Source organism: Aristolochia californica, unplaced genomic scaffold (assembly GCF_029961685.1).
Source record: "Aristolochia californica isolate CCGP_79_NKW_82.1479 unplaced genomic scaffold, dmAriCali1.0.hap1 SCAF_3, whole genome shotgun sequence".
NCBI classification, from domain to species: Eukaryota; Viridiplantae; Streptophyta; class Magnoliopsida; order Piperales; family Aristolochiaceae; genus Aristolochia; species Aristolochia californica.
The window spans coordinates 45,581,752-45,605,105 of NW_027181992.1; the positions used below are offsets into that span (position 1 = coordinate 45,581,752).

Consider the following 23,354-nt stretch of genomic DNA (forward strand, 5'->3'; position numbering starts at 1 on the left):
TAAAAAATATACGTTATAATTTATAGGGAATTTTACTAAATTACCATTTTAAACAAATATTAATAAAATAACCAATTTCCAAGCTTAGTATACAAAATACCAAACATTGATCGATCAACTGTACATATGTATAATCCAATTCGACACGTTAGTTTTGATCGCTTATGTGGTGAATACCCGAATACTCCTGATAGAACTCCATATAACTTTGCAATCACTATGTACCGTACCTCATCAGTGATGGGGTCGAGTTTTGTTCACTAATAGACACCCGTGCAAGCGACTCAATTTACCCTTGGTTACCCAACCTACTCTGAATCTAACTCTCTACCCATCCTAGTAACTAAGGTAAACACAAGAAAACATTAAAAAAAACCATATAGTGGATATTTATAACACATAAATCTCCTCACCATATGACATGATCATTCCATGACATATCAAAATTATTTAACAGTGTTCCATAGCACTTATAAATTAGTAATATACTGCTGCATCGACAGAATAAAAGGACATTGAAGCTCAATCCAATAATCTGAATCACGAACTGACCTATGTCAACCTGATTTATGCAAGAAGGGGGAAATAAACACCAGTTAACTGCAGATAAGGGGGGGAAATCACACCACTAAACCTGAAAATCCTGCAAATTTTATCTCAATAGAGTAAACTACAATTTCATCAATATGAAACCGACAGATTAAAGAACCTTTCAAAATGGTAAATCTTCCTCAGATGCTCAAACTGAATTCTGCATAGCAGTATTCCAAAACAAAAACTATGTATGCAATTTCTAAGAATCGTAAAACAAGAAAAATCTGGATAAACCTACAGAATGGAGTAAGACTCACATTTAATCCCTTTGAAGGAGTGGTCTACCACAAGGCATGTAAACATAATTTTAATAGTGTAAAATAAATCATTTTATCAGTTTCAGAACTCAAAATACTTTTAATTTAATTCAAATCACAATTCATATATGCATATCAAATGGCCCTATAAAAAATCCCACGATCTTAAATTCATCCATAGATTGACAGAGTCTAAAAAATTAAGTCCAATCATGATGCTGACTATGAAATTAAATATCCCCAAAACAACCTGGGGTACATAGAACAAAATTCAAAAGCATTCACTAATTTCTTCACAACCCAAAAAATTAAATCAATGTTACCAAACTTAAGAAAAGGAGAGCTTACAAAGTAGTTGTAATTCATGTACTTTACATCAGTAACATCATCTAGCAAACTTTACACCATCAGTTACAACTAACTTCTAGACTTAAATTCAAAATCATTCAGCTGTAATAGGTGAAAGGCCTCAAGTTCCAACCCCTCTGATCTCCACATAACCAAAATTAAAATCCCTCCTTAACGAGGGTCTAACAAGAAAAGTTTTAGTAATAAATTAGGATTAAAACATGTAATTCAGTTTCTTATCTATACTCCAACCCTTTAGTTACATTAGAAAAAAAAAAAAGATCTAAATTTTCAGCTCCTTTAATCTCTTATAAACCCAAAAATTAGAAACCCTCCTTAACGAGAATCTAATAAAAGGTCTTCATAAAAGAAACAACCCAACATGCAAATCAAAAATTTCAATCCAACATTCAAAATCATTTGGTTACACTTTTTTTTGATAAGGATGTATTAATAAACAGAAGAAAGTTACAAATCATTTGGTTACACTAACTAAAAGATTTTAACTTTTGCCTTCCTAGCCTCTAACTAACCTAGAAATTTCAAAACCCTATTAGTACAAATCCAAATTAGGACTTCAATTTCAAATTTTATGCCAATTATACCTTCCAGAATGCTTGGATCAAAGGTTTAGAACCCAATTAGCCCTAATCCACTTCAGGACAATCAATTTAAGAATTCTAAACCTAATATACCTCTCATCATACTTAAATCAAATCAGAGCGTGATATTTTAGAACCAATTCAACCTTAATCCAAATTTAGAAACTTCAATTTCATGCTTCTAAACTCAATCTAGTTCTAATCATATTTAAATCAAATAGAATATGATATTTCAGAACTCAAATTGACCCTAATCCAACTCAGGAGTCTCAATTTCAGAATTTGTTTATGCTCAACCTATTGTTAATCATGCTTAAATCAAACGAATCATGACATTTCAAAACCAATTTCAACCCTATACCAATCCAGGAACTTCAATTTCGAAATTTTAAACTTAATCTACCTCTAATCAAGTTTTAATAGAGACAAACATGAAATTTCGGAACTCATTTACCCTAAATCAGAATTGAAAACATCAATTTCAAGTGCTTAACCCAATTAATGCTTCTTTCATAGTTATCAAATCCGAAATATGAAATTTAAGAACACAATCAGTTTTAATCCAAATCAGAATCATCAACTCAGAAATTCAAATCTCGACACACCAATGAACACCTTCAAATCGAACGGAACACCATTTCAGTACCCTACCGGTTTAAAATTTGTACTCAGAATATTTTGGTTCAAGGAAGAGTAGGAAAAAAAGAGAAGAGAGAGGGAGGGAGGGAGGAAGATTAGTGTTAGGGTTAGGGTTTAGGACTATTGCTTTTCTTATCTTGTTATCTTTGCTTGACTTTCCTCTTCTGGAGGTCTCTTCAGTTCTTCTGTTTTTTTTTTCACTGAAATCCTTTCTATTGTATAAAAGAAAAATGTACGATCCTTACTTCTCATACTTTAAATAACTGACTTTAATGAGCACTCCACAAAACTTCACTAGCTTTTTCTTTTTTTGAATAGTTAAAAGGACCGAGTTTGTGCTAGTCAAGTGATCATGCCCTTTTCAACAATGTAAACATAGAAATGCATTTTGAACTGCTGAGTGTGTGGCTATTGAGTCCAGATAAAAGAAGAAAACTAGGGTACATAGTCATTCTAACAACTCAAAGAGATCGGAACTTAAGCTTTCGATCCTGGTGGCTGACTGAGAACATGGTATATTATAAGAAACCACTGCTTGGAAAACATCAGCCTAGCAAGTAGAAACATCCTACATATTATAATAGCAACTATTTTCCTCACAAACACAAGTATCCTCCAGTAAAAGCGAAAAAAAAAGGCAGGTCATATGCTATACTCTTGTTTTATGTATATTGTATGTCTAAAATACATGTTCATATTAAGTATATATGCCTGTATACCATGACAAATAATTAGCACTGCAAGTAACTTCACCTCTTAATTGTATCAGTAGCACAGATGAATTTGTTGGTAGTTTTCATATACTAACATTTGAAGATCAGTGTCCAAGTTCTTAATCTCTGAAGCCACTTCAACATGTTTTCTGAAGAAGCCCTTCCAAATTTGACTTTTGAACCTGTACACTGTCAGGTAGTAAGAACACACTCCCAAAAAAATGGATTCACCTTTGGCTCAATGGTTACATGGGGGTTTCTACTGTGAGGTCTCCAATTCAAGTCTCTCCAAGGGGCAATGGGTGTAGTGCACTGCACATCAATAGTCAGTAAACAAAAAAACTCCAGAAAATAAAAAGAAAAAAGAATCCTTCATCAAATTCAAGGATATGAAGCAGTGAGTTAATTGTGCCAGATTCTAACTTCACAGGCAGGTCAAACAAGTTATAGACAAGTACAAAATCTGATCTCAAAGTAGGTTCAAATGAGTCCTTCAAGAACTCCTGAGAACGTGAGGTTCATTTCTATAATAAAACCAAGAAAGGTAGACATCAAGACCACCTGTCCATTCTGTATTGAGACAGTTCACTTGAAATATGATTTAAAGTTTGTAATCTAGGAGATGTTGCCAAAAAATTGATTGGAGAATGTGGAATCCCACTTTCAACAATCTTAGCCAAGTATTGTCACAAGTTTCAAAAATCAAATGCATTAAAATACTTAGCTTAAAAAAAGAATTATCAACTCAGACTTTTTGTTGCAAGCTTGGAGAAGGCAACAGATACTTTTAACGTTGCTCACCTAAATAGTATGACATTGCAAAGTCTGCCTAATCCAGAATGTATTCGCTTTGATACTGTTTCATATCTTGACTTTATGGATCGGACCGTGTTATCGAGGAGCACTTTAGTTTATAAATTTTCACTATTACTAAACTTTATGGAAAAAGAAAGGCAGGATTCCGGTAATCGTACCCCAATCTCGACGACAATGCGTAAAGGTCACGACACAGGGCGAGATCCCCTAGCTCCAGAGTGCTCTTGACATTGTCGCTGCTAGGAACGTCAAATAGGCAACTCTCCGGTCCCAGGTGAGCGGGTTTCGGAGAATCACGTAAAGCCCAAAGATTGGATGCCCAAACTTGAAGGGAACAGCAATCGATCTGACTGGCAAGTGATGCCGATGATGCAATTCAGTAGAGCTGAAAGCTGATGATAAAGGAAGTCTGAATTGAGGTGGATACGTGGGGGATTATACCGGGGATTTGGTAGGGTTGAAGCGACCCATGTGGGTGTGGCTGGATAGAGAGGGGACAAGGTTTTGGTAGGATTGTGAGGGGCAAGTTCTGCTAGGGAGTAGTAATGTGGGGAAGGTTGCCCTCATCGGTGCTGGAAGTGAACGGGATTAAGTCTGGGATTGTTACTCAGGAGGTTGGCAAGGGTGATCACAGCGAAGAGGTTTGGGTGTACCCGAATTCTTCCTATTGTTTCTCCTTCAGTTCTCACGGCATGCCTCGTCTACTTTCAACCCGCGTCCCCCCAGCTTCTCTGTCGTTGTCGATAACACAGTGATCTGCATCGCCCGTTCGCAGTCGCACGTCGCCCCATGTCTCAAACAAGCAAGTAATCTTCGAAAGCGATACAAGCCAATAAACTAACACCAGGAGGCGTCCAGAAAAACAGTTTCTGAGATGGAACTACATTCATTTGTGTGTGATCTTTTCGTTATCAACTATTTGAATAAAATCTTAAAATAATTGAGAACAACTTATTACAGCCACTGTGTAAGATTACATTTGCTATGAAGGGCGGGCGGCCAGAGGTCTGCAAGGATATAAAAGAATTACAAATTAAAACATGATCAAACTTGTCAACAAAACTTCTCAGCCGCATGGCTGTTTCTTCTTGCCAACCTGAACCAGCCCTGTATATCAGATTAACAAGCTTATTTCTCTGCTTCCTGCTCGGTTTCAAACGCCAAGTCAAAAATTTGATTGTAATTATCCACAAAGTGGACGTCAAGGCCTTCCTTGACATTAGGTGCGAGCTCATCGAAATCTCGACGGTTCGCAGAAGGGAATATTATCATCTTCACACCGCTCCTCCTAGCTGCAATAGTCTTCTCCTTAACCTGTTTTATCAGCAAAAATCCATAGCAGATCTCAGCAAGTCTAGAATGAAGTTGATTGGGTTTGTTGCAGTCTTTCTGGAAATCATTTAATATTTTCAAATACTGAAAAAAGTTACAAAATTAATAAAGTAGAGTACACCAGAAGCCATAAGCTTCCTAAACCTTTCAGAAGGCACCCATGATACAAATTGTCATCACCATTACTAAAGCCATATTACTCGACCTATCGGTTGTGCACTTGGATAAAAACAAATACATAATAGAAAGAGAAAAAAACACCAAGAGCATCTGATGAAGTAATCTTCGTTTTCATTAAATTACTTCTCTCATTATTTCCAGAGCTTTTCTTTTTTATCAGTATGGTTAATGGAAAAAAAAAAAAAAGTCCAAAGAGTAAAAACACAATTTATGACTAAGGGAAGAAATTCTCGAAAACCAGATTGATGAAAATGGTGAAAATGACATACCCCTCCAATTGGGAGAATTCGACCAGTTAATGTTGCTTCACCAGTCATCGCCAAATCCTTCTTTACAGGCTTGTTCATGGCCAAAGATAGCAAAGATGTGATCATGGTGCATCCAGCACTAGGCCCATCCTTTGGCGTGGCCCCAGATGGTACATGCAAATGAAGCTTAGTGTTGGCAAAGAACAAATTGTCTGGTTCTTTCGCCGAATGTATTGCCCTTGAAACTGTATGTGCTATTTGGGCACTCTCCTTCATAACATCACCAAGCTGTCCAGTTAGATGCAGGGCCCCTTTGCTTTCTCCTTGCTCCACCTGAGTGGTCTCTATGTACAAAGTAGAACCACCCATTGCAGTCCATGCAAGACCCATGACCACTCCTACAGGTGTCTGATCATAGATGCGCTCAGCATGGAAGACAGGTTTCCCAACAAAATCGGATAGGTTTGACACGTCGACTACAACTTTCTCAACCTCCTTATTTACTTCAGTCTCTTGAATTATATCTGATTCTTTTTTAGCATTATTAACTTCTGCTTCATACTGTTCCAAATTCACCCATAAGCAACGCAGCTTTGTGAAAAGTAACGAGTAAAGCCGTCTATACAAACATTTAATGCATACCTTTGACAGAATATTTGCTTGATTAGCTTCAGCAGGGGTTTCACTAGCCTCACAAAGACTGGTAGCTTCTTCTGATCCCACTACAGAAACATTCTGCCCCTCAGCTATAGATTCACTTGGCTTTTCAACAGACTTTCCACTAGATGCCTCAATTACCACACTTTCAGTGGTGGCATTTGGAGATGGCTCATTTGGTACTCCTTGGCGGACAAGTTGCAGTGCAATCTATCACATGAGAGAATATACTCATATACTCATCTGTTTAGTACAGTTTGCATTTATCCTAATAATTAAATCAAGACCCAAACTGATAACTCTAGAGTTAATCCAAAACAGACAAAAGCAAAATGCATTAAGACAATAAATGTAAAATGCAGCGAAAAAAAAAAAAAACCTTTCGATATATCTTTTCAATGTGTTTTTGGAGATTGCGGACACCTGCTTCCCGGCAATAATTTTCTACCAGAGCAAGAAGAGCTGCATTGGTCACCTCAACCTGGATACATTACTCTTCAAGTTTTAATTCACATGTTCAGAAAATGATGTCCATATTGATAACAAAGTAAACAGCTCTTCTACCAATCACAGAGAGAGAGCAAGAAAGAAAGAAAGAAAAAGTCTAAAATGATTTAGAGAAGAAGTACGTACCAGTTCAGGTTTGATACCACAAGTCTCACGAGTTGTCTTTTCCAAAAAGTCTCTTGCAATGTGCATTTTCTCATCTGTTATATAACCGGCAATGGCAATAACCTCCATTCTATCCAAAAGAGGATTTGGTATCATTTCTACCACATTTGCTGTACATACAAAAAGTACCTGTGAGGAGGTTAGTCGATGAAGGTACAGATCGATCATTGTCATCATTGTCACTCTCCAACTACATTAGGCAGGTAAAATGTTTTTGTCCTCTATTCTACTCCTTTTGCTTTTTCATTCATACTAGCTTTACTGTTACAACCCCTTTACAGTCCTTTTTTTAATGTTGATTATAGATGCCCACTACACCCCTTACCCTAGTGAGACTTGAGCTCAAGACCTCAAACTAGAAACTCCTCCATGTGGTCATTGACCCGCAAGCCACAATCCTTTCCTCACCATGTCCATCTATTGGCCAATATTACCCAAATGCTTCGCACTAGTCTACTACTGAGCCTTATTTGAATATGCCAAAAACATCTACAATGCAGAATCCATTACCAAGAAGTTTTGGCTGAAGAGAAATATCTCAGTAGATGAGTTTGCATTGTCAATATCTCTAAAAATATACTTCCAATAAACAAAATAATCTATGATAGACTCATAAAAAATTAATAACTAAAATTCAAAAGGAAAAGAGGGCCATGGTGACAACCACAGCTTCGGATTTTTTTGGAAAGAAAGGGAGTGCATGGAATTGAAGGATCAGGCAGTGAAGAGTTTTACTGTACTTAAAGAATGCAATTTTTTTAGGTCAAAAATTGGAAATGGAATTCAAAAAAGTTAACATGGATGGCACTAGATTTTCACTAGAAATGTATCAACCTAGAAAATTGTGAATTCACTCAAAGAAAAAAAACGCCTGCTACAGAAGTTAGTCAAAATAAAAGACAAAGACTATGCATTTACGGAACTCTAGTTGTTTTCATCACATAATAAAGTTCTAAATGGAGGCACAACTCACCTTAGATAAGTCAATTGGAACATCAAGATAGTGGTCAAGAAAATTTGCATTTTGCTCAGGATCAAGAAGCTCAAGCAGTGCACTCGCTGGATCACCAGCATGCCCCCTTCCCAACTGTTATAAGACACATAATAGGCCACGAAATTTGGATGTTAACAAAAGCAAACAAATGCATGTGTTTCAACCGATTGAAAGAGGACAAAAAAATAAAAATATCACAATGGTAGACCTAAATAAAAAATAAGGAAAAAGATAATCCAAAAATATTCAGAAATATACCTAGTTCATTTTATTTTTTCATCAACTATATTTTCTACATTGAAATGGGTTCATTTAATTTTCTTGATAATTGATCAAATCTCATATTCTTAACTAGTGATTGCCACTGATATTTTCTCCATTAAAATGGAAAAATGAAACTTCTAGGAAAAATACCTTGTCAATCTCATCAATTAGCACAAGAGGGTTAGCTGTTCCCACATTTTTTAAACATTGCACCATCTTCCCTGGCATAGCTCCAATGTAGGTTCGACGGTGTCCCTATAGGATTGTTTTTTATAGTATTAAACATTTACCAATTAATCATAAAGTAAAGGCAAAGAAATAATAAATATTTAATCTAAACAAAAAATTCCATTTACCTTGATTTCAGCAACATCTGACAAACCTCCCACAGAAAATCGATAGAACTTCCTGTTCAGAGCTCTTGCAATTGACCGACCAATGCTAGTCTTACCCACCCCAGGAGGCCCTGAAAGACAGATAATTTTGCCTGCAATAAAAAAAAATTATGTAAAATATAAAGCAAACGCAGCTTAACCAAGGGTTAAGAACATCACATGCAAATAGATAAAAATGAACCTTGTGAGATTCCTCTAAGTTTTCCAACAGCAATAAATTCCAAGATCCTCTCTTTGACATCAGTCAAACCATAGTGGTCTTCATCAAGAATTTTCTGAGCATGATGGACATCAAAATTCTCATCACTGAATATGACAAACCGAGAGAAAAATTCATTAGCTAGTACTCCACCAAAAATCAATTGAGGAAATTAAAATTGATTTGTTGCAGTATAAGCTTATCAATAAAAGTACTAGGAATATATTAGCAGGCACCAACTCCTTTTTTCCCCTGAAAATTGACACTTTTTTAAGGAAAAACCACCAGCTCAATTTCAATCAATAACTTAGGGAGTTGACGACTCAAAACAATGAAGCCATATAAACCTTCTGAAATGTTTCATCATAGTTTGGCAAAAGCAAGACCCATCAATTCATGAATCCAAATGCCAAAATGCCAACCACGGGTTGGTAGAGCTTCCACTCAACATGACTTTCCTGGCTCTTTTTAAGCTAAAATTTTAAATAAACACCAGATGAAATATTTCAAAATTATAAGTCGAATAAGGAATCTAAAGTTATGCAGTATCAGTTCCATGTAATCACAAGAGATGCAATGTCATATACCATGATATACTGAAGCTAAATCCTGCATAATTTTTCTATTTTCATGGTTTGAATATTGAATTTCTTGTGGGTGGCCACTACTGTGAGAACTAGCCAAAATTGAAACAACTTCTTAGGTAAAAAAAGATGGTGTTCAATACTTTCACCCTCCAAATAAATTTTCCCCTGTTTTTTTAATTAAAAGAATGACTAATCCTCCAAATGGTGCAAACGGATACTCTTCTTGAAGAAGACAAGTTTATTTCTTAAAGAAGATACATCTACTTGACTCAAATGCATCAAAAGAGAGACCTGTAATTTCCCCAAGGCAATGCAGTCAGCCAATCGAGATAGTTGCGAGTCACATTGAACTCACTAGAACTGGCTTCTAACAGCTGCAATTTTGCCAGCTCTTCATCTATAACTTGCAAAACATGTGGTGGGCACTTCTCCCGTTCAAGTCTTTCTCTAAACTTTGCTGCATGAGAAAAAAAGGATAATATTAACAAACCCAGAGAATCTAAGACAAATTTTTGTAACAGTTATAAATTGTCTTCACATACCAGAAAGCGCAGTTTTATCATCAGTCTCCAAGCCTAGCTCCTAGAGCATGAGAGTGAAGTCAATTTCTTAAGACGGCCACAGTACAGAAAAAAAATCCAGCCGCAACAAAACTGAATTATCAAAAATACAATTCCCTCAACAAGCTACCATGGTACCTAGTATCCTAATATCTACACATATCAAATTGAGAGATCATATTAGCATTTGGATCAAGCATCTAGATACATTGCACATCTGATTGGAAGATCAGTTATTAGCACAAGTCACACTGATTGCCAATGAATTCAATAAGCATGAAATTTGCAGAGCACGATCCTTGGCAAAATGTAATAGCAAGCCCAATTAAAGAAGAAAATCCAACCTTAGATGAACATGGTCCTCCTCGAGATAGAAGACCAGTAAATGCATGCCAAAGAGAAGGCATGTCAGATGTGTTTTACCATTTTCAATATGCAAGTTTCAGCTTAGCTCAAAGAACAACAACAAGGTGATGTTCCGATTTTCTTCATCCACAAGGCTTTTCGTAATGTAATCATAGAGTCAAAGGCTTGAGCCAGCTTATACATAACACCATTCAACAGCAATAGATCATTTATGGAAAATCAAATGTTTAATGAGTATCAACCTTTTTTATGGCTTTAAGCTGCTCCATCAACAAATAGCGACGCTGCTCACCACTAATCTTCTCCTCAATAGCTTTGGCAATTGATTCCTAATCAATAAACACAAAATGTGAGATGCCAAATGGGTCAGTTCATCCAGTCACAAAATTGGGCATTTGACAATATAAACAAAATGAGCTCCACAAACACCTGTATCTTACTGATCTCCATTTCCTTTTTCACCAATTCCAAAGTGAGTTTCAAGCGTTTATACACCTACATTGCATAAAAATTTTGAGGCATATCAGAAATCCAATAGTTTTACCTATCAACCCATGTGTATGTGTTTGAGCACAGACAGGAAACGGATGACTAGTCTTTTGTTTGTCACTTATAAAAAAATGCCCAATGCTCAGGGTTGCAGCATCAGATTTTAGTTTAAGTGTATGTCCACATAAACCTTTTCCTGAATGATTTTGTGGCAACAATTTTGGGGAAATCACTGCCACAAACCTTCAGCTTGATCCCATGAATATTGATGTTGATATAACATGATAATTAACTGTAACTATCAAATACAGAAATCTGATATAGCTCGCATAAGCACATACATCAAGCTCCTCGAGCACTTGCTGGCAATATATTTTGTTAGCCCCAGAAATAGCAGCTCCGAAATCAGCAACCCTTGGATAATTGAATTCACCAATATACTGCCGTTAGCATAAGAGAGGTTATCAGAAAAAAATGTTTGTTTACAAAGAGATCGTTTTAAATGCTTTATACATTGCACAAGACGAAACATTAAATAATACCAAAAGCATATAAACAAAAAATGTAACCAACATGGTCAAACAGTCATATTTCTGCTGTCAGGACTTATGATGATTTTACAATGCAGCAGGTTCATTCGTAAACACCAGCCAGAAAGGCATTTTTGGACCTCAAAACTGAACTTGCTCGCCATCATGAGCCAACAGTCAATAGTTCTACAATCAGAACATCCATAACATACACAGCATCCAAATATCTGATGAGGTACAATGCAGCAGGTTCATTGGTAAACACCAGCCACAAAGACATTTCAGACCTCACAGCAGAACTCCCTTGTGGTATTCCAATTTATCCATGTCATAGCTGTGTACAAAAATTTCAGTGCATACCAGCTGGTTGGCACACAGCAGTAAACCATGACCATGTCACCCTCTGAGTGAATGTATCCTTCTTTTCTTCATAGCAGGCAAAAGTATCCAGTTCAGTAGCATAAGATTTGAAAATCCAAACTGGTCTATTCAGGGCATTCTCCATTCACTTATTCACATAGCCCAACATGTAAAGGGCATGGTCAGAACCTTCATTGCTGGGAAATCTTCCATCTGAACCACGTGATTTTTCCCCTCTACAGAAGCCTATGTCATCCTGCTGGAAATTTTCTTTTGTTTAATAACAAAGGCCTAATAGGATCAACTAGCACAAATTAATTTACCAGCACCAGAGTGTGAGTGACATCAGCAAAGGGAGCTAGATTAACTTGATAATAAAACATAACACTCTCACATAAGGAATCAAAATTTCTTAAGGCACCTAAAAAGGAATATGATTTTATGCATAAGCACAAGAGAATAGGTTACCCATTTTTCAGTAACTCCCTAGTCAATGAAGCGGATTTTCAACAATGTGGCTAACATTTTCATCAGAAAAATTAGCAGAACATTGTTTACCTGTCTCCACATTTATGAGTAAATGCATGTAAATAATAAGAAATCAGTGAATCAAGAAGTTCATTCAAGTTAGAACAAGAATAATTGGATAGCAGTTTCATCCCGATGGTTAACAATCTTCACAATTAAATAAGAGATTCAGTTAAGCCTTGAAAAGTAAGCAAGAAATGCACCTGAGTATACGTCTGAGCATGATCTCTCCACAGAGAACTAGTCTTTAGCACATCACGTAAGGTCGATATAACTTCAAATGCAGTTGCTTTAATTACATCATCTTCCTTATCATAGGGCTTATCCTGAAAAAAAGTATTGAAATCAACTCTAAGCTTCCTATACAAAGATATACAATACTTCAAAACATTATAAAATTACATAAACGAAAATGAAAAGACATGACATGCCTTCAGATGATCGACTTTCACTGTAAGGGGATCCTCACTATCCTGAAGATTAATTGTAAATCTCTTCAATCAGCTGTATCGGGCAACAGAAGCGAATAAAAAAAAAGAGAATAATGATCATAATAGTTTGCAGCAACTTGCCATCTCAGTTATTTGCAGACGACGATGACCAAGAAGCATCACTTGATCGCCTTGTATGCTGGAGATCTGATATAGTCAAGCCAAAGACAGAAAAGACATAAACAAAGGTAATAAAGTACTCTAATAGAACGTGTGATTAAAACTAGTATAAATGGATTAAGCGTAAATGAGTTCCATGCCATCGCACCAGATCAAGGCATTGATTAGTTAAAGAAGAGATACCTGTGCTAGAGTACCAACTTCATGAAGCCGCTTGAATAACTCTTGTCCTTTAAATTCAGAGGCATTTTTGTCTATTTCTGAAGCTGATGTCAAGCCAGAATCGGATCCAGGCTCATCTTTAAGGAGGAAGGCACCAGCATATGGAGCTTGTCGTCTACGACATTCTACTAAAGCAGCTAACAATTTAGGATCCTGCAGGAAATAAAACTCGAAGTAAAAATGCTGTGCAGTCCCAACTCTCAGCGAATGTGGTTAGAAAAGAAAGAGATAAGTACGAGCTAAACACAATCACAGTGGAAACCAGTAATTCTGAGAAAATGCTGACATATGATGAATCCAAGATACATAAGCGAGATGGACTAAAGTAGCTCATGGGTTCAGATGTAAATGGAATGTCCACTCAATGATTGAATAATGCTATTTGCATATGATGATGGTCACAGTGGATCACAGTAGAAGTTCCAGTATGCACTCAGTAAAAGTTCAATTTTGTGGGAGAATAGAAAACATCAATTTGAAAGGCAAGTAAAAGATTTACATATATGGAAAGATCAATGATGCCAGCAACTAAAACTAGCAAACAACATTTTAACCAGCAATGATGCAGCACCAGTTTGTTTTATTAAGTACCTAACCTACAAAACACCTATGGATAGAAAAACAATCCATATAGATAGTAAGGGCCACGATACTAGCTACATCTGTATGTTTCTTACAACAAAACCAAAATCACATTAATTTGTAGAACAGGGACAAAGAGAACATAAGCAAGTAAAACTTTACAAATCCTCATTAGACTGCAACAATTGATAACCAACATATCACACCAATCCACACTTCTCATGACAGACAAATATTAGAACAGCTTCTTATAGAAAAAAGGATTTTTACAGGCTTTCTCCTACTCATTCATATATCATCATATGATAGCAAATGTACAAATAACCAATATAAAATACAAATTTGATGTGAATAAAAGCCACTCAAGTTAATTTTTTCTTTTCCCTCAAAAAAGAGTTTTGAAAATACATTCAGAAATGGCCAGTCATACAAAGCATCATTAGCCACAGTAAAAAATGGAAACAAAAAAGGTTGAATCACTGAACCTTTACAGAGATGGGCATATAGAAGCCTGGAAATAAAGGTCTATGCTGCAATGGCAAGGCAATAACCTGCAACACAAACATAAATTAAAGAACCAGCGCTAAATTCCATAACCTCACAAGGTAGTTGATGGAAATAAACGCATGGTAAATAAAGCTGCATCTTTGTCAGATCTGGTGATCGAAGCAAATCCCATTTGAACAACATAGTGAAACTTGAAAAATACCAAAACATTCTGCCCAACATTGGATAGGTTGGAGTTTAACGAGTCCACAAACTTCTTTAAAAACAAAAAGAAAAAATAAAAAAAACAGATAAAACTTCCCAAACTTGTACCAACAATTTATTTGAAACCAATCAAATTCTATATAAAATTGAGAACAGAAAAATAAATTTAAAGAACAACTGAAAAGCGGACACCAGAAAAGTAAATGCTATGTTCAACAAACAAAAGCACAAATAAAAACAATGTATTTTACATTTACAAATTTCACAATTTCAACTCACACAATTTATTTCCGTATCAGTATGATTTAATGGCTGCGCATTAATAACCAGGTTTCTCCATATGAAACAGACAAAGGAAGGGAAGTTTATTTTAAAAAAAAAAAAAAAAGGAACTTTATCCAACATGACGGTAGAGGGTTCACCGTCAAGACACATTCAAGTCTGCTCAAACGACTCTGAAACAAGAAACGTAAACGAACAGAGGAAAAAACAAAAACAAAAACAACGTAAAATTCAACGAAGACAAACAGACGGGAAGAACAAAGAGCTAGACAAAAGCACCCAAGTGCCAACTTCTATAAAACAGTTGAAAAAAGTAAATACCGAGAGGTAATCCTCCGGTTTGGGGTTGGTGGGAACGATAGCGGAAGAAGACTTAGACTCGACTTTCTCAGCAGCATTATCTTCCCCGGCTTTGACTCCCGCCGCTTCCGAACCATCTCCAGCCTCCGAACAAAAAAACACCCTTTTCCCCGAAACTAAAATTCTCGGATTCGAATCCCTCAACGACCTAAAAAACTGTCCCAAGGTCGACTTTTCCCCTGAACTTGGCGGAGCTCTGAGAGAGCAGTTAGAAAACTTGCTCCGCAGACAAGAACTCGACAAAAGCTTCAACATTGGCGATCGGCGCTGTAACGAAATTGGAAATTCGTAAACTTCAGATGCCTTATTTGAAAAGCGTCCGCTTCATGAGAAGGCAGCTCGAGTAAGGCAGCGCGAGGGAAGGTAGCAGAAAAACCCTTCAAAAACCCTGTTTTTTGGAACTGAATTCAACACGGGTCCACATCTTGCGAAGAAAAACGCGAGTAAAAGTGTCCGAACGACCGAAATCAATTGTCAATGCTCCAAAGAAACCGCAACTGCGATACGAGAGTTTACTTTTCTTGGGTTGCAAGTCATGTCGAAATTATGGATACTTCCACCGTGGGCCTATGGGCTAACCTAATAGATTAAGGAGGGTTTTGCATTTCTCACTACAAGGCTCTTATGGGTTTTTTTTTTTATCTAAGTCCAAATCCAGCCCACATGACATATTCGAAGTTCCAACTCAAAGCCAGCAAATCTCTTTTCCTACCAAAAAAATAAAAATAAATAAATAAAATCACATGAAAAACAGACCTCCTTTATATTTAATGCAAATTGGGGATTTATTTGAAAAGAAAATTCAACACAAGAAGTATAGTTCGAAGAACTAATAAAAATTGTAGATTAAAGAAAATTAGTAGGAAAATGCTTAGAAATTTACTGCAAATTGAATCGAAATGAATTCTTCCATACGATTCAAAGGGAAACATTTAGTGCCCATCAATGTTTTTTCTTCAAGAAAATGTTGGGAATTTATCAGGATAAAGGTAGTTTAATTGTAATCGAATTCTACTCATTTCCTCTATTATAAATAGAGACTCATTGTACTCAAATTACAATAAGTCAATTAAATTTTTCTCTTTTCCAAAAATTCAAGCGGTATGAAAAAAAAATACTCACTTTTAAGGTAGTTGAGAAAAAATCACGACCACGGCAAAAAAAAAAAAAAAAAAAATTAACTCAAGTTGGTTGTTGGTCGTACTTTGATCTTTGTAGGTGATGTTTTTTATAGGCATTACTTCGAACTGATGAAAAATTGAAGAAATACTAGAATAACTCAAAGTTGCAAATACAAAATAGCACCACTCATATTTCAGACAGAAGGTGGTAGACAATGCACCACTTATACTTTCAAATTTGACTTTTTACATTTAGAAACTTCAAACAAAAAGAGGTGCACCATGCGACATCATGGGCAAATTTCTAGTGCTCCTTGATGATTTCTAGAATCGGCCCTATTTCTCAAAGGAATTTTCAAGAAATGGAGCACTAATGCTCCTTGTTAGCATTTCCTAGAAATGATACCAACAAGACCCAAGTTTTAGAAACATTAAAACTTAGCTTAAAGTTATAATATATCATAAATATCAAATATAACGCATAAAAAATTCATATTTATAACTTGCCACCACAATTTGGATGCATTTGAATTCCCTCCTAATTCTTAACATTTGGTCCTGCTTATATTTGGGATTTGTTATTGTTATCTACTCTTGTACCCAATACGAAAATCTCATTCGTCCCCCTTAATTTCATAAGTTATTCCTCTTAAATTATTATTATTTTTAAATAAGAAATTATAAGATTATTTTGTAACTTTTAATTATCGAAAAAGAGTGAACCATTTCTCTTGTCCATTCTTACTAAAATTGGGAAAATAACTTATCCTCTCCACCTAAGAACAAAAGAGAAACCAAGGCATTTTTCCTCCCCCACATGATGATTGGCTCACAAAACCCAGGGGGAGCTTAGTGTTCTCTGTTCTCTCTTTCCATATAACGAAGCGAACGTTGTCCCCACTAAGCTCCCACACAAGGGATATAGCCTTGCATAGGGGTGACATGGAGTTGAGCCAAGCTCGAACTTACATAAATTCGAATTGGATTTAATTTGAATACTTTGAACTCAAGCTTAAACTTAGCCTCGAGCCTAAAATTCGATTCGAGGTCGATTCCAAAAATTTTAATCGAGTTTGAGCTCAAACTCGAGTCAGGTCTGAGCTGCAACCCACATTTAAAACTATAAAAATAAATAAAGAGAATATTGTGATGAACTTAGTATAATTGAACTACAGTTTATCATAGAGGAGTCAAATACTTTGCAATGGAGCATATTAATATATAATAACCAACTTAATAGACATAAAAGAAATAGCAAATACTTCTATTAGTAGTGTTTATTCTATTGGCAAACAACAATTTTAGATGTTGAGGGACCCAACGAGGCTGAACTATCGATCTGTCTTTGAAGTTTGAGATAAATAAGATTAATTATTAACCAACTAAAGATGAAATTGACGAGAACAATAAGAGTATAGAGTATTTTCATACAAAATTATGCTAACGAATTGATTCACTAGCTAACAAGCCGAGTTTGTAAAATCTCAAATTTGGCTTGTTATACTTAAACAAAGCTTATTTCAAAGTGTAAACTCGAGTCGAGCTTAAACAAAAACTGAAATGACCCAAGTTTTTTTGAGCTAATCTCGAACAGTTTACGAGCCGGATTGGCTTGGTGCTACTTGCATTACCCTTTGTCGATGGAAAGAACTAGATATTTAAGAATGACTTAATTTTGTATTAGTTTTCAGGAGTTTTATAAGTTATCTTACTAAAATTAATTCATAGTCATAGCACAGTGTATAAACATAAATATTATCACTTGAAAAAAGTTTAATAAGAATCAAATGAGGGTGAAGCTTAAGCTTTGCTCGAGCCTTATCAAAGATATCATTTTTAATATTTTTAATAATATTATTCAATCCATCGTGCCTATCAGATTACAGAACTCGCCGTCGCTGATTACGAAAAATCATGAAACAAGGAGCTTCTGAGAATCATCGGAAATTAAATTTCTTTATCTTCTTCGGCGGCAAACCAGAAGTCAGTATTTGCAAGCTGCGATTCCAGACACGATAAGGTTGGCATTCGATGAACCAGACCTATCTCAATCACGCAGACATTAGCGTCAATGGGGGGGGGCAAATCACTCGTCCGAGAATCTTATCTGAAAGTGCTTTTGTAGCAAAATTGACGGGCTTCATATTGGTGGTGGCCGGTGGGTTCCATTGGCTTCTGTTCTCGAAACAAAATTGATTCAGGATAAAGCAAAAAAAGTTTAGAAAAAGGCCAGAGAAGGTGACGTTTGACCATGCTTTTCAATACGGATGGCTTCTTTGGTGGGTTATCATTTTTTCTAGGGGCATATTGGACCCCTAAAAGGTAGTATAAAAATGGTATATTAATTAATTAAAATATTAATTTTATTTTTTTATTATTTTAAATAGAAGGTAACGAAACGTGTACCGATAGATAAGATTTTTGAAAATAAAATATTTTTTTATAATATATTTTTAAAATTAGAAATATATTTTAAATAATTAATATAAATTTTTGATTTTTTTAAAATAATTAGAATAAATAACATTTTTAAATTAAAAACTATGTTAAATCGATAATGAAAGGTGTTAAATAGGTAAGAATATGATTTTTTAATTAGTTAATATACACATTTTATATTTTTTTATTATAAAAAATGAAGGTAATAAAATATTTACCAACAAAAAAAAATTAAAAACTAAAGTAATTTTTTAAAAATATTGTATTAAATTAAATAATATCTTAAATCTTTAATGTCAGGTATTAATTACATTAGAAAAAACTTATAATTAATAAACAACTTATATATATATTATTATATTAAATAAATTTTAATTATATATATAATATTTTTAAAACAAAAAATTATTATTTCTAAATATTTTAAAATTACAAAAGAACTTAAATCAATAATAAAAAATATAAGAGAAAAATATATGCTGACATGATATGTCATATAACATGCATTAATTCTTTCTCATGTGGCGTGATGACATGGCACCTCATAAGTGGTCAAAACTGACGATATTTATATCTCCATTGCTTTACCCCCTCGAAAGGGTCCTGACATCATCACACCACTTAGAGAGAGTGCATTACTTTTACATTAAAAATGAGTAAAAGAGGCCACAAATTAGAATTTAACAAAAAATGATCAATGGGTTAGGTAGTTGCAGCCATTATCTTAATGCTCAAATCACTCTTGTCTCTCTCACTTCATGATCAAATGGAAAGACCACATGGAGCATTGCTATTTCTTTCTAGTCCAAAAGGTATAAACAAGTATGTCACTAGTGGTAGTGTAACACCCTATTGAACTTTTTTTAATGTGGCACATAGAAGATCTTGTTGTTATCATTAATGTGTATAAATATGTTATGCCTAGAGGCTTTAATTAGTTCATTTTTTTAATTTTTTAGGCAAGGTGACAGAATCAATCTTAGACTCACATGGCGTGCACCGACCGTGACCCCATTCTCTGACACGATCAAGGTGATCGTATTTAAAATATTTCAAGGCATGACTTTCCCAGACTCGTCCCAGGCTGGTCGATCAACTCACCAACCCGAGTTTGGTGAATTCACCACGATTTCCCCGCCGCTATTTTCCATATTTTAAAGCATATGCTAAACAGCTAATCAATGGAAGATTCCTTGCGGCTTCTAGAAAAATTAAACAAACCCTTTTTCTCCTTCTATAAAAGCCGGCTTCCCATGCTAGTCGAAACCTTCTCTTCTTCTCTATCGCTTCATTGTCCGTTCGTTTCGTTGAGCTGTTTTAGGGTTTTCTGCCCATTTTGCCTTCTAAACGAGGTCGATTCAGTTTAGTATTGCCTTATCTCTCTCGTATTTGAAAAATTGGGGGTTGTTTTGGGTTTCTCTTTCTGAAATCGAGGGATTCGGGTGATTTTGGGGGGAGTTTTCGTAGATCTGGATCTGTTTAGGTTTGGGTGTTTCTTTTGGGGTTCTGTAAGCGGTGTTGGCCAAGATCTCGCTTTTCGTGTGAATATTTGGTCTTGCCCCTTTCTTCTGCCTGTGTCGCAGGTTTGTTGTGCTGGTGAATATAGATCTTTTTGATTCTACGCCTCTTTTTATCGGAGATCGGGTTTCTGGTAATGTTTTCGATGTTTTTTCAGTCTCTTCTTGCAAAAAAGTTTCTCTAGCATTTATGAACTACGTGGCCGTCCTGCGCCGTTTTCGTCTTCTCCAGTCTTTCTCCGTGGTGTTTCTCTACTGGTTCTACGTCTTCTCTTGAATTATATATATTTAAATCAGTCTGTTGAATTGTTGATTTTGCTCGTCAAGAATCAATATTCGATTCGTAGTTGTTGTTACCGACACGGGAATAAAAACTTGAAAATGTCCTCGTCTCCTCCGCAAGCGCTCGTTGCCTCCGGTTCCGATGAAGATTCTCTGCAACTAATGGATCAGAGGAAGAAGCGAAGGATGCTCTCTAATCGCGAATCCGCCCGACGGTCCCGTATGAAAAAGCAGCAGCACTTGGACGATTTGATCAACCAGGCGGCTAAGCTGAAAAACGAAAACAGTGAAACATTGAGTCGGGTGAACGTGGCAACTCATCATTTTATGAAAGTCGATGCTGAAAACACGGTTTTGCGAACTCAAGTGATGGAATTGACTGAAAGACTGCAATCTTTGAATTCTGTTTTGAGATTCATGGAGGAGATCAGTGGTTTGGCCATGGACATCCCTGAAATACCCGATCCGCTGCTGAAACCCTGGCAACTTCCGTGCCCTTCTCAGCCAATCATGGCATCTGCAGACATGTTTCAATGCTAAAATGATTTTGATGTTATTTACTGGGAGAACTGTAATTGTAGTTGTTTCTCTGTGTCCGTCTCTTTGTTGTTTTCGCCTGTTTGGATCACTGTTTCTCTGCGTCTGTCTCTACCTGTTGTGTTAATCTCTCATCAGCATGCTTTTTCCTCCCATTCAAACGATAATCATACTATGTGTAATCCGAAATTATATAGACTTTATTTAGTGCATCGAATTCTGTTGAGCATTGGGAATGGATCCTGTCTGATTTGTTCTTTCTTTCTCCTTTGAGCAATCCATGATCGATTGAAGGGGTTATCTAGAAAACTGTTCTGTTAAAGTTTGACGCACGCACGAGGTTAGATGTCACGGGCGTGATGGGTCGTACATGTACTAGAATCCAGCTGTCAGCCACAACGTGGGTGAGGTGTGGTCCAGTGTAAACGAGGAAATTATTGAACAAAAAGGATATATTGCCAGACCTCTTCACTAGTGGCCGACAGAGCCCTTCCATTTAGAGCCAACTTGACAGTATTTTGCGACAAGGTGGTTATCCCAAGGACAGATTTCTTTTCTGCTTTTATGATCGAACCACTCTGGCTCTTTTCTTTCTGGTTTGATGGAATTTTAAATGTTAGCGGCTTAAGGTTCGTTTGTATTGAATAAAAAAAATTAAAGAGTTAATTGTTTAAAATGAAAAAAAAATCTATTATAATATCAACAAATACTTACTATGAATATATTTAAAATTAATTTATGTATAATAAAATTAATTTCAATATACGATGTAACTAGTTTAAAATAAATTTAGTATTAATACTAATATTACCTTAATATTAGAATAAGATATTGAATTGTTTTATTTATTATATTAATAAAAATTGTTAAAAATTCAAAATTTGAACATGCCATAACAATGGCCCAATGGAGCGATTAAGTTGAATTTGGTAAGCTACAGTTAATTCTCACCCGAGCTTGCGAGTAAACCCAAAGTGTCATTGACTAAACCCTAAAACTGGATTAATACAAAGTTAAACTGTAAGATTAGTCGATTAAAGTGTGAAAAGTTAACTACTTAACACATATCACCAACATATTCCAACATTTTCCACTACCCTTTCTTCCTATTCTCTCTTCTTCTTCTTCTTCTTTTCCTCTATTTCTCAACGTGCTCTCCTCCCTTTCCTTTTGTTCTGTTGTTTTTTCTTCCACCTCTGCTTTTCGTCCCCTTCCCTCCATTCTCTTATTATGCCATCTGTTTATTTTTCGTCCTTCTGACTGTTAGTTCCTCCTCTTCCCTATTCCGTTTGTTCTTGTTTCCTCTTCCCTATGTCTTCTTCATGTCCTTCGGCCAAGCAAAAAAAGTTTTTTCTTATTCTAGTAAGAAGAAATTCCATACTTTTACTGAAGCCACTGGCTATTTATCAATTTTTAAGAGTGGGATTTCTTTAATAACACATTAATGGAATGAAAAAACTATTTAATTTACCCAAGGGAGTGAAATTGCAGACCAATTGTTATTAAGAGATACTGCAGGAAGTATACCAGAACAGATCGGGGACAACTCCTATGCTCCACAGCTCTCATCATCCCAAACATTTTAACAGACAAATTTCTCTACTTCTCAAACATAATTGACAGAGAAACTTCGTTTACTCGCTAAATCTAGTTTCTGAAAAGAGTGCCGCAGATGCTTGATAGATAAGATTCATCAAGGTAAACACAGAAAAGAAAATATAGCCACTATTCAGATACAGGTACGAGTTAATATTCATGTCTCTATTCAGACTAAAAAGCAAAGAGTATGAAGAAGAAACCCACGAAGCTCAACGGAAGTGCCCTTGATAACAGATTATAATCAATCAATCTTCGTAGGTGCGGCACTCGACTGTCTCCGGGTTGTCCTTGCAGTAGTTCTCCAACGGGTCGGAGTTCTTCAGCTTCTCCTTCAGGTGGCTAGCCGCAGCACTCACCTCCTCCACCTCGTCCCACGCCGCCGCGCACTCTCCGCTGGTCGCGTCATCCGCGCATGTCTCCTTCGCTTTCTTCACACTGTCGGCAATCTGGTCGGAGAGGCTCTGCGGAGTAGAGGAGGCGCTCGCCCTGGCCCGAACGTGCATTCCGCATCCTCGATAAGACGTCCTCCACGGGCACTTGACGAACAGAGAAGCTGAGAGTGCTGGGTTCTTGGTAGCCTCGGGTTTAGCGACCGCCCTGGTTGCAGAGAGAGAGACGTTAGCTAATGTGGTCGCCATTGACTGCTTCTCCGATCTCTACTGACTTATACGGTTGGCGTTCTTCAATTTTTCTTCTTCTGCCATTCAGTCTCCTCCTAGGAGGGACGATGATATTTGGGGAGTGTGCCGTGCCTTCCTGTA

General features: G+C 36.2%; 3 protein-coding genes and 1 long non-coding RNA gene across 6 annotated transcripts; 1 reads left to right on the plus strand and 3 right to left on the minus strand.

The window, feature by feature from the left end:
* Nucleotides 1-298: 298 nt before the first annotated feature.
* Nucleotides 299-4,751, minus strand: LOC137960330 (uncharacterized). Its single transcript, XR_011114140.1, has 3 exons — nt 4,128-4,751; nt 3,194-3,465; nt 299-562 (listed from the first exon to the last, which is right to left on the minus strand). It is a non-coding gene; the product is annotated as an uncharacterized lncRNA (long non-coding RNA).
* Nucleotides 4,752-4,872: 121 nt separating this feature from the next.
* LOC137958799 (lon protease homolog, mitochondrial-like) lies at nt 4,873-15,423 on the minus strand. 3 transcript variants are annotated; one of them, XM_068805935.1, is made up of 20 exons: nt 15,060-15,423; nt 14,231-14,296; nt 13,125-13,316; nt 12,903-12,968; nt 12,762-12,803; nt 12,534-12,656; nt 11,254-11,352; nt 10,853-10,918; nt 10,666-10,752; nt 10,040-10,079; nt 9,789-9,954; nt 8,893-9,017; nt 8,673-8,803; nt 8,467-8,571; nt 8,032-8,145; nt 7,020-7,187; nt 6,766-6,867; nt 6,372-6,596; nt 5,751-6,137; nt 4,873-5,283 (listed from the first exon to the last, which is right to left on the minus strand). In XM_068805935.1, exons 1-20 carry the CDS (start codon nt 15,351-15,353, stop codon nt 5,098-5,100), a joined length of 2,784 nt encoding a protein of 927 aa, XP_068662036.1. In that variant the 5' UTR covers nt 15,354-15,423; the 3' UTR covers nt 4,873-5,097. The 3 variants fall into 3 exon arrangements, with proteins under 3 accessions (XP_068662036.1, XP_068662035.1, XP_068662037.1); XM_068805934.1 differs by having other exon boundaries at nt 5,751-6,290; XM_068805936.1 differs by lacking the exons at nt 4,873-5,283; nt 5,751-6,137 and adding an exon at nt 6,162-6,280.
* A 5,133-nt stretch (nt 15,424-20,556) lies between these two features.
* On the plus strand, nt 20,557-20,997 carry LOC137959619 (bZIP transcription factor 53-like). Its single transcript, XM_068806974.1, has one exon. The coding sequence runs from the start codon at nt 20,557-20,559 to the stop codon at nt 20,995-20,997; it is 441 nt and encodes a 146-aa protein (XP_068663075.1).
* Nucleotides 20,998-22,642: 1,645 nt separating this feature from the next.
* On the minus strand, nt 22,643-23,316 carry LOC137959216 (calvin cycle protein CP12-1, chloroplastic-like). The gene has a single exon (XM_068806581.1). The coding sequence runs from the start codon at nt 23,229-23,231 to the stop codon at nt 22,839-22,841; it is 393 nt and encodes a 130-aa protein (XP_068662682.1). The 5' UTR covers nt 23,232-23,316; the 3' UTR covers nt 22,643-22,838.
* Nucleotides 23,317-23,354: the final 38 nt, after the last annotated feature.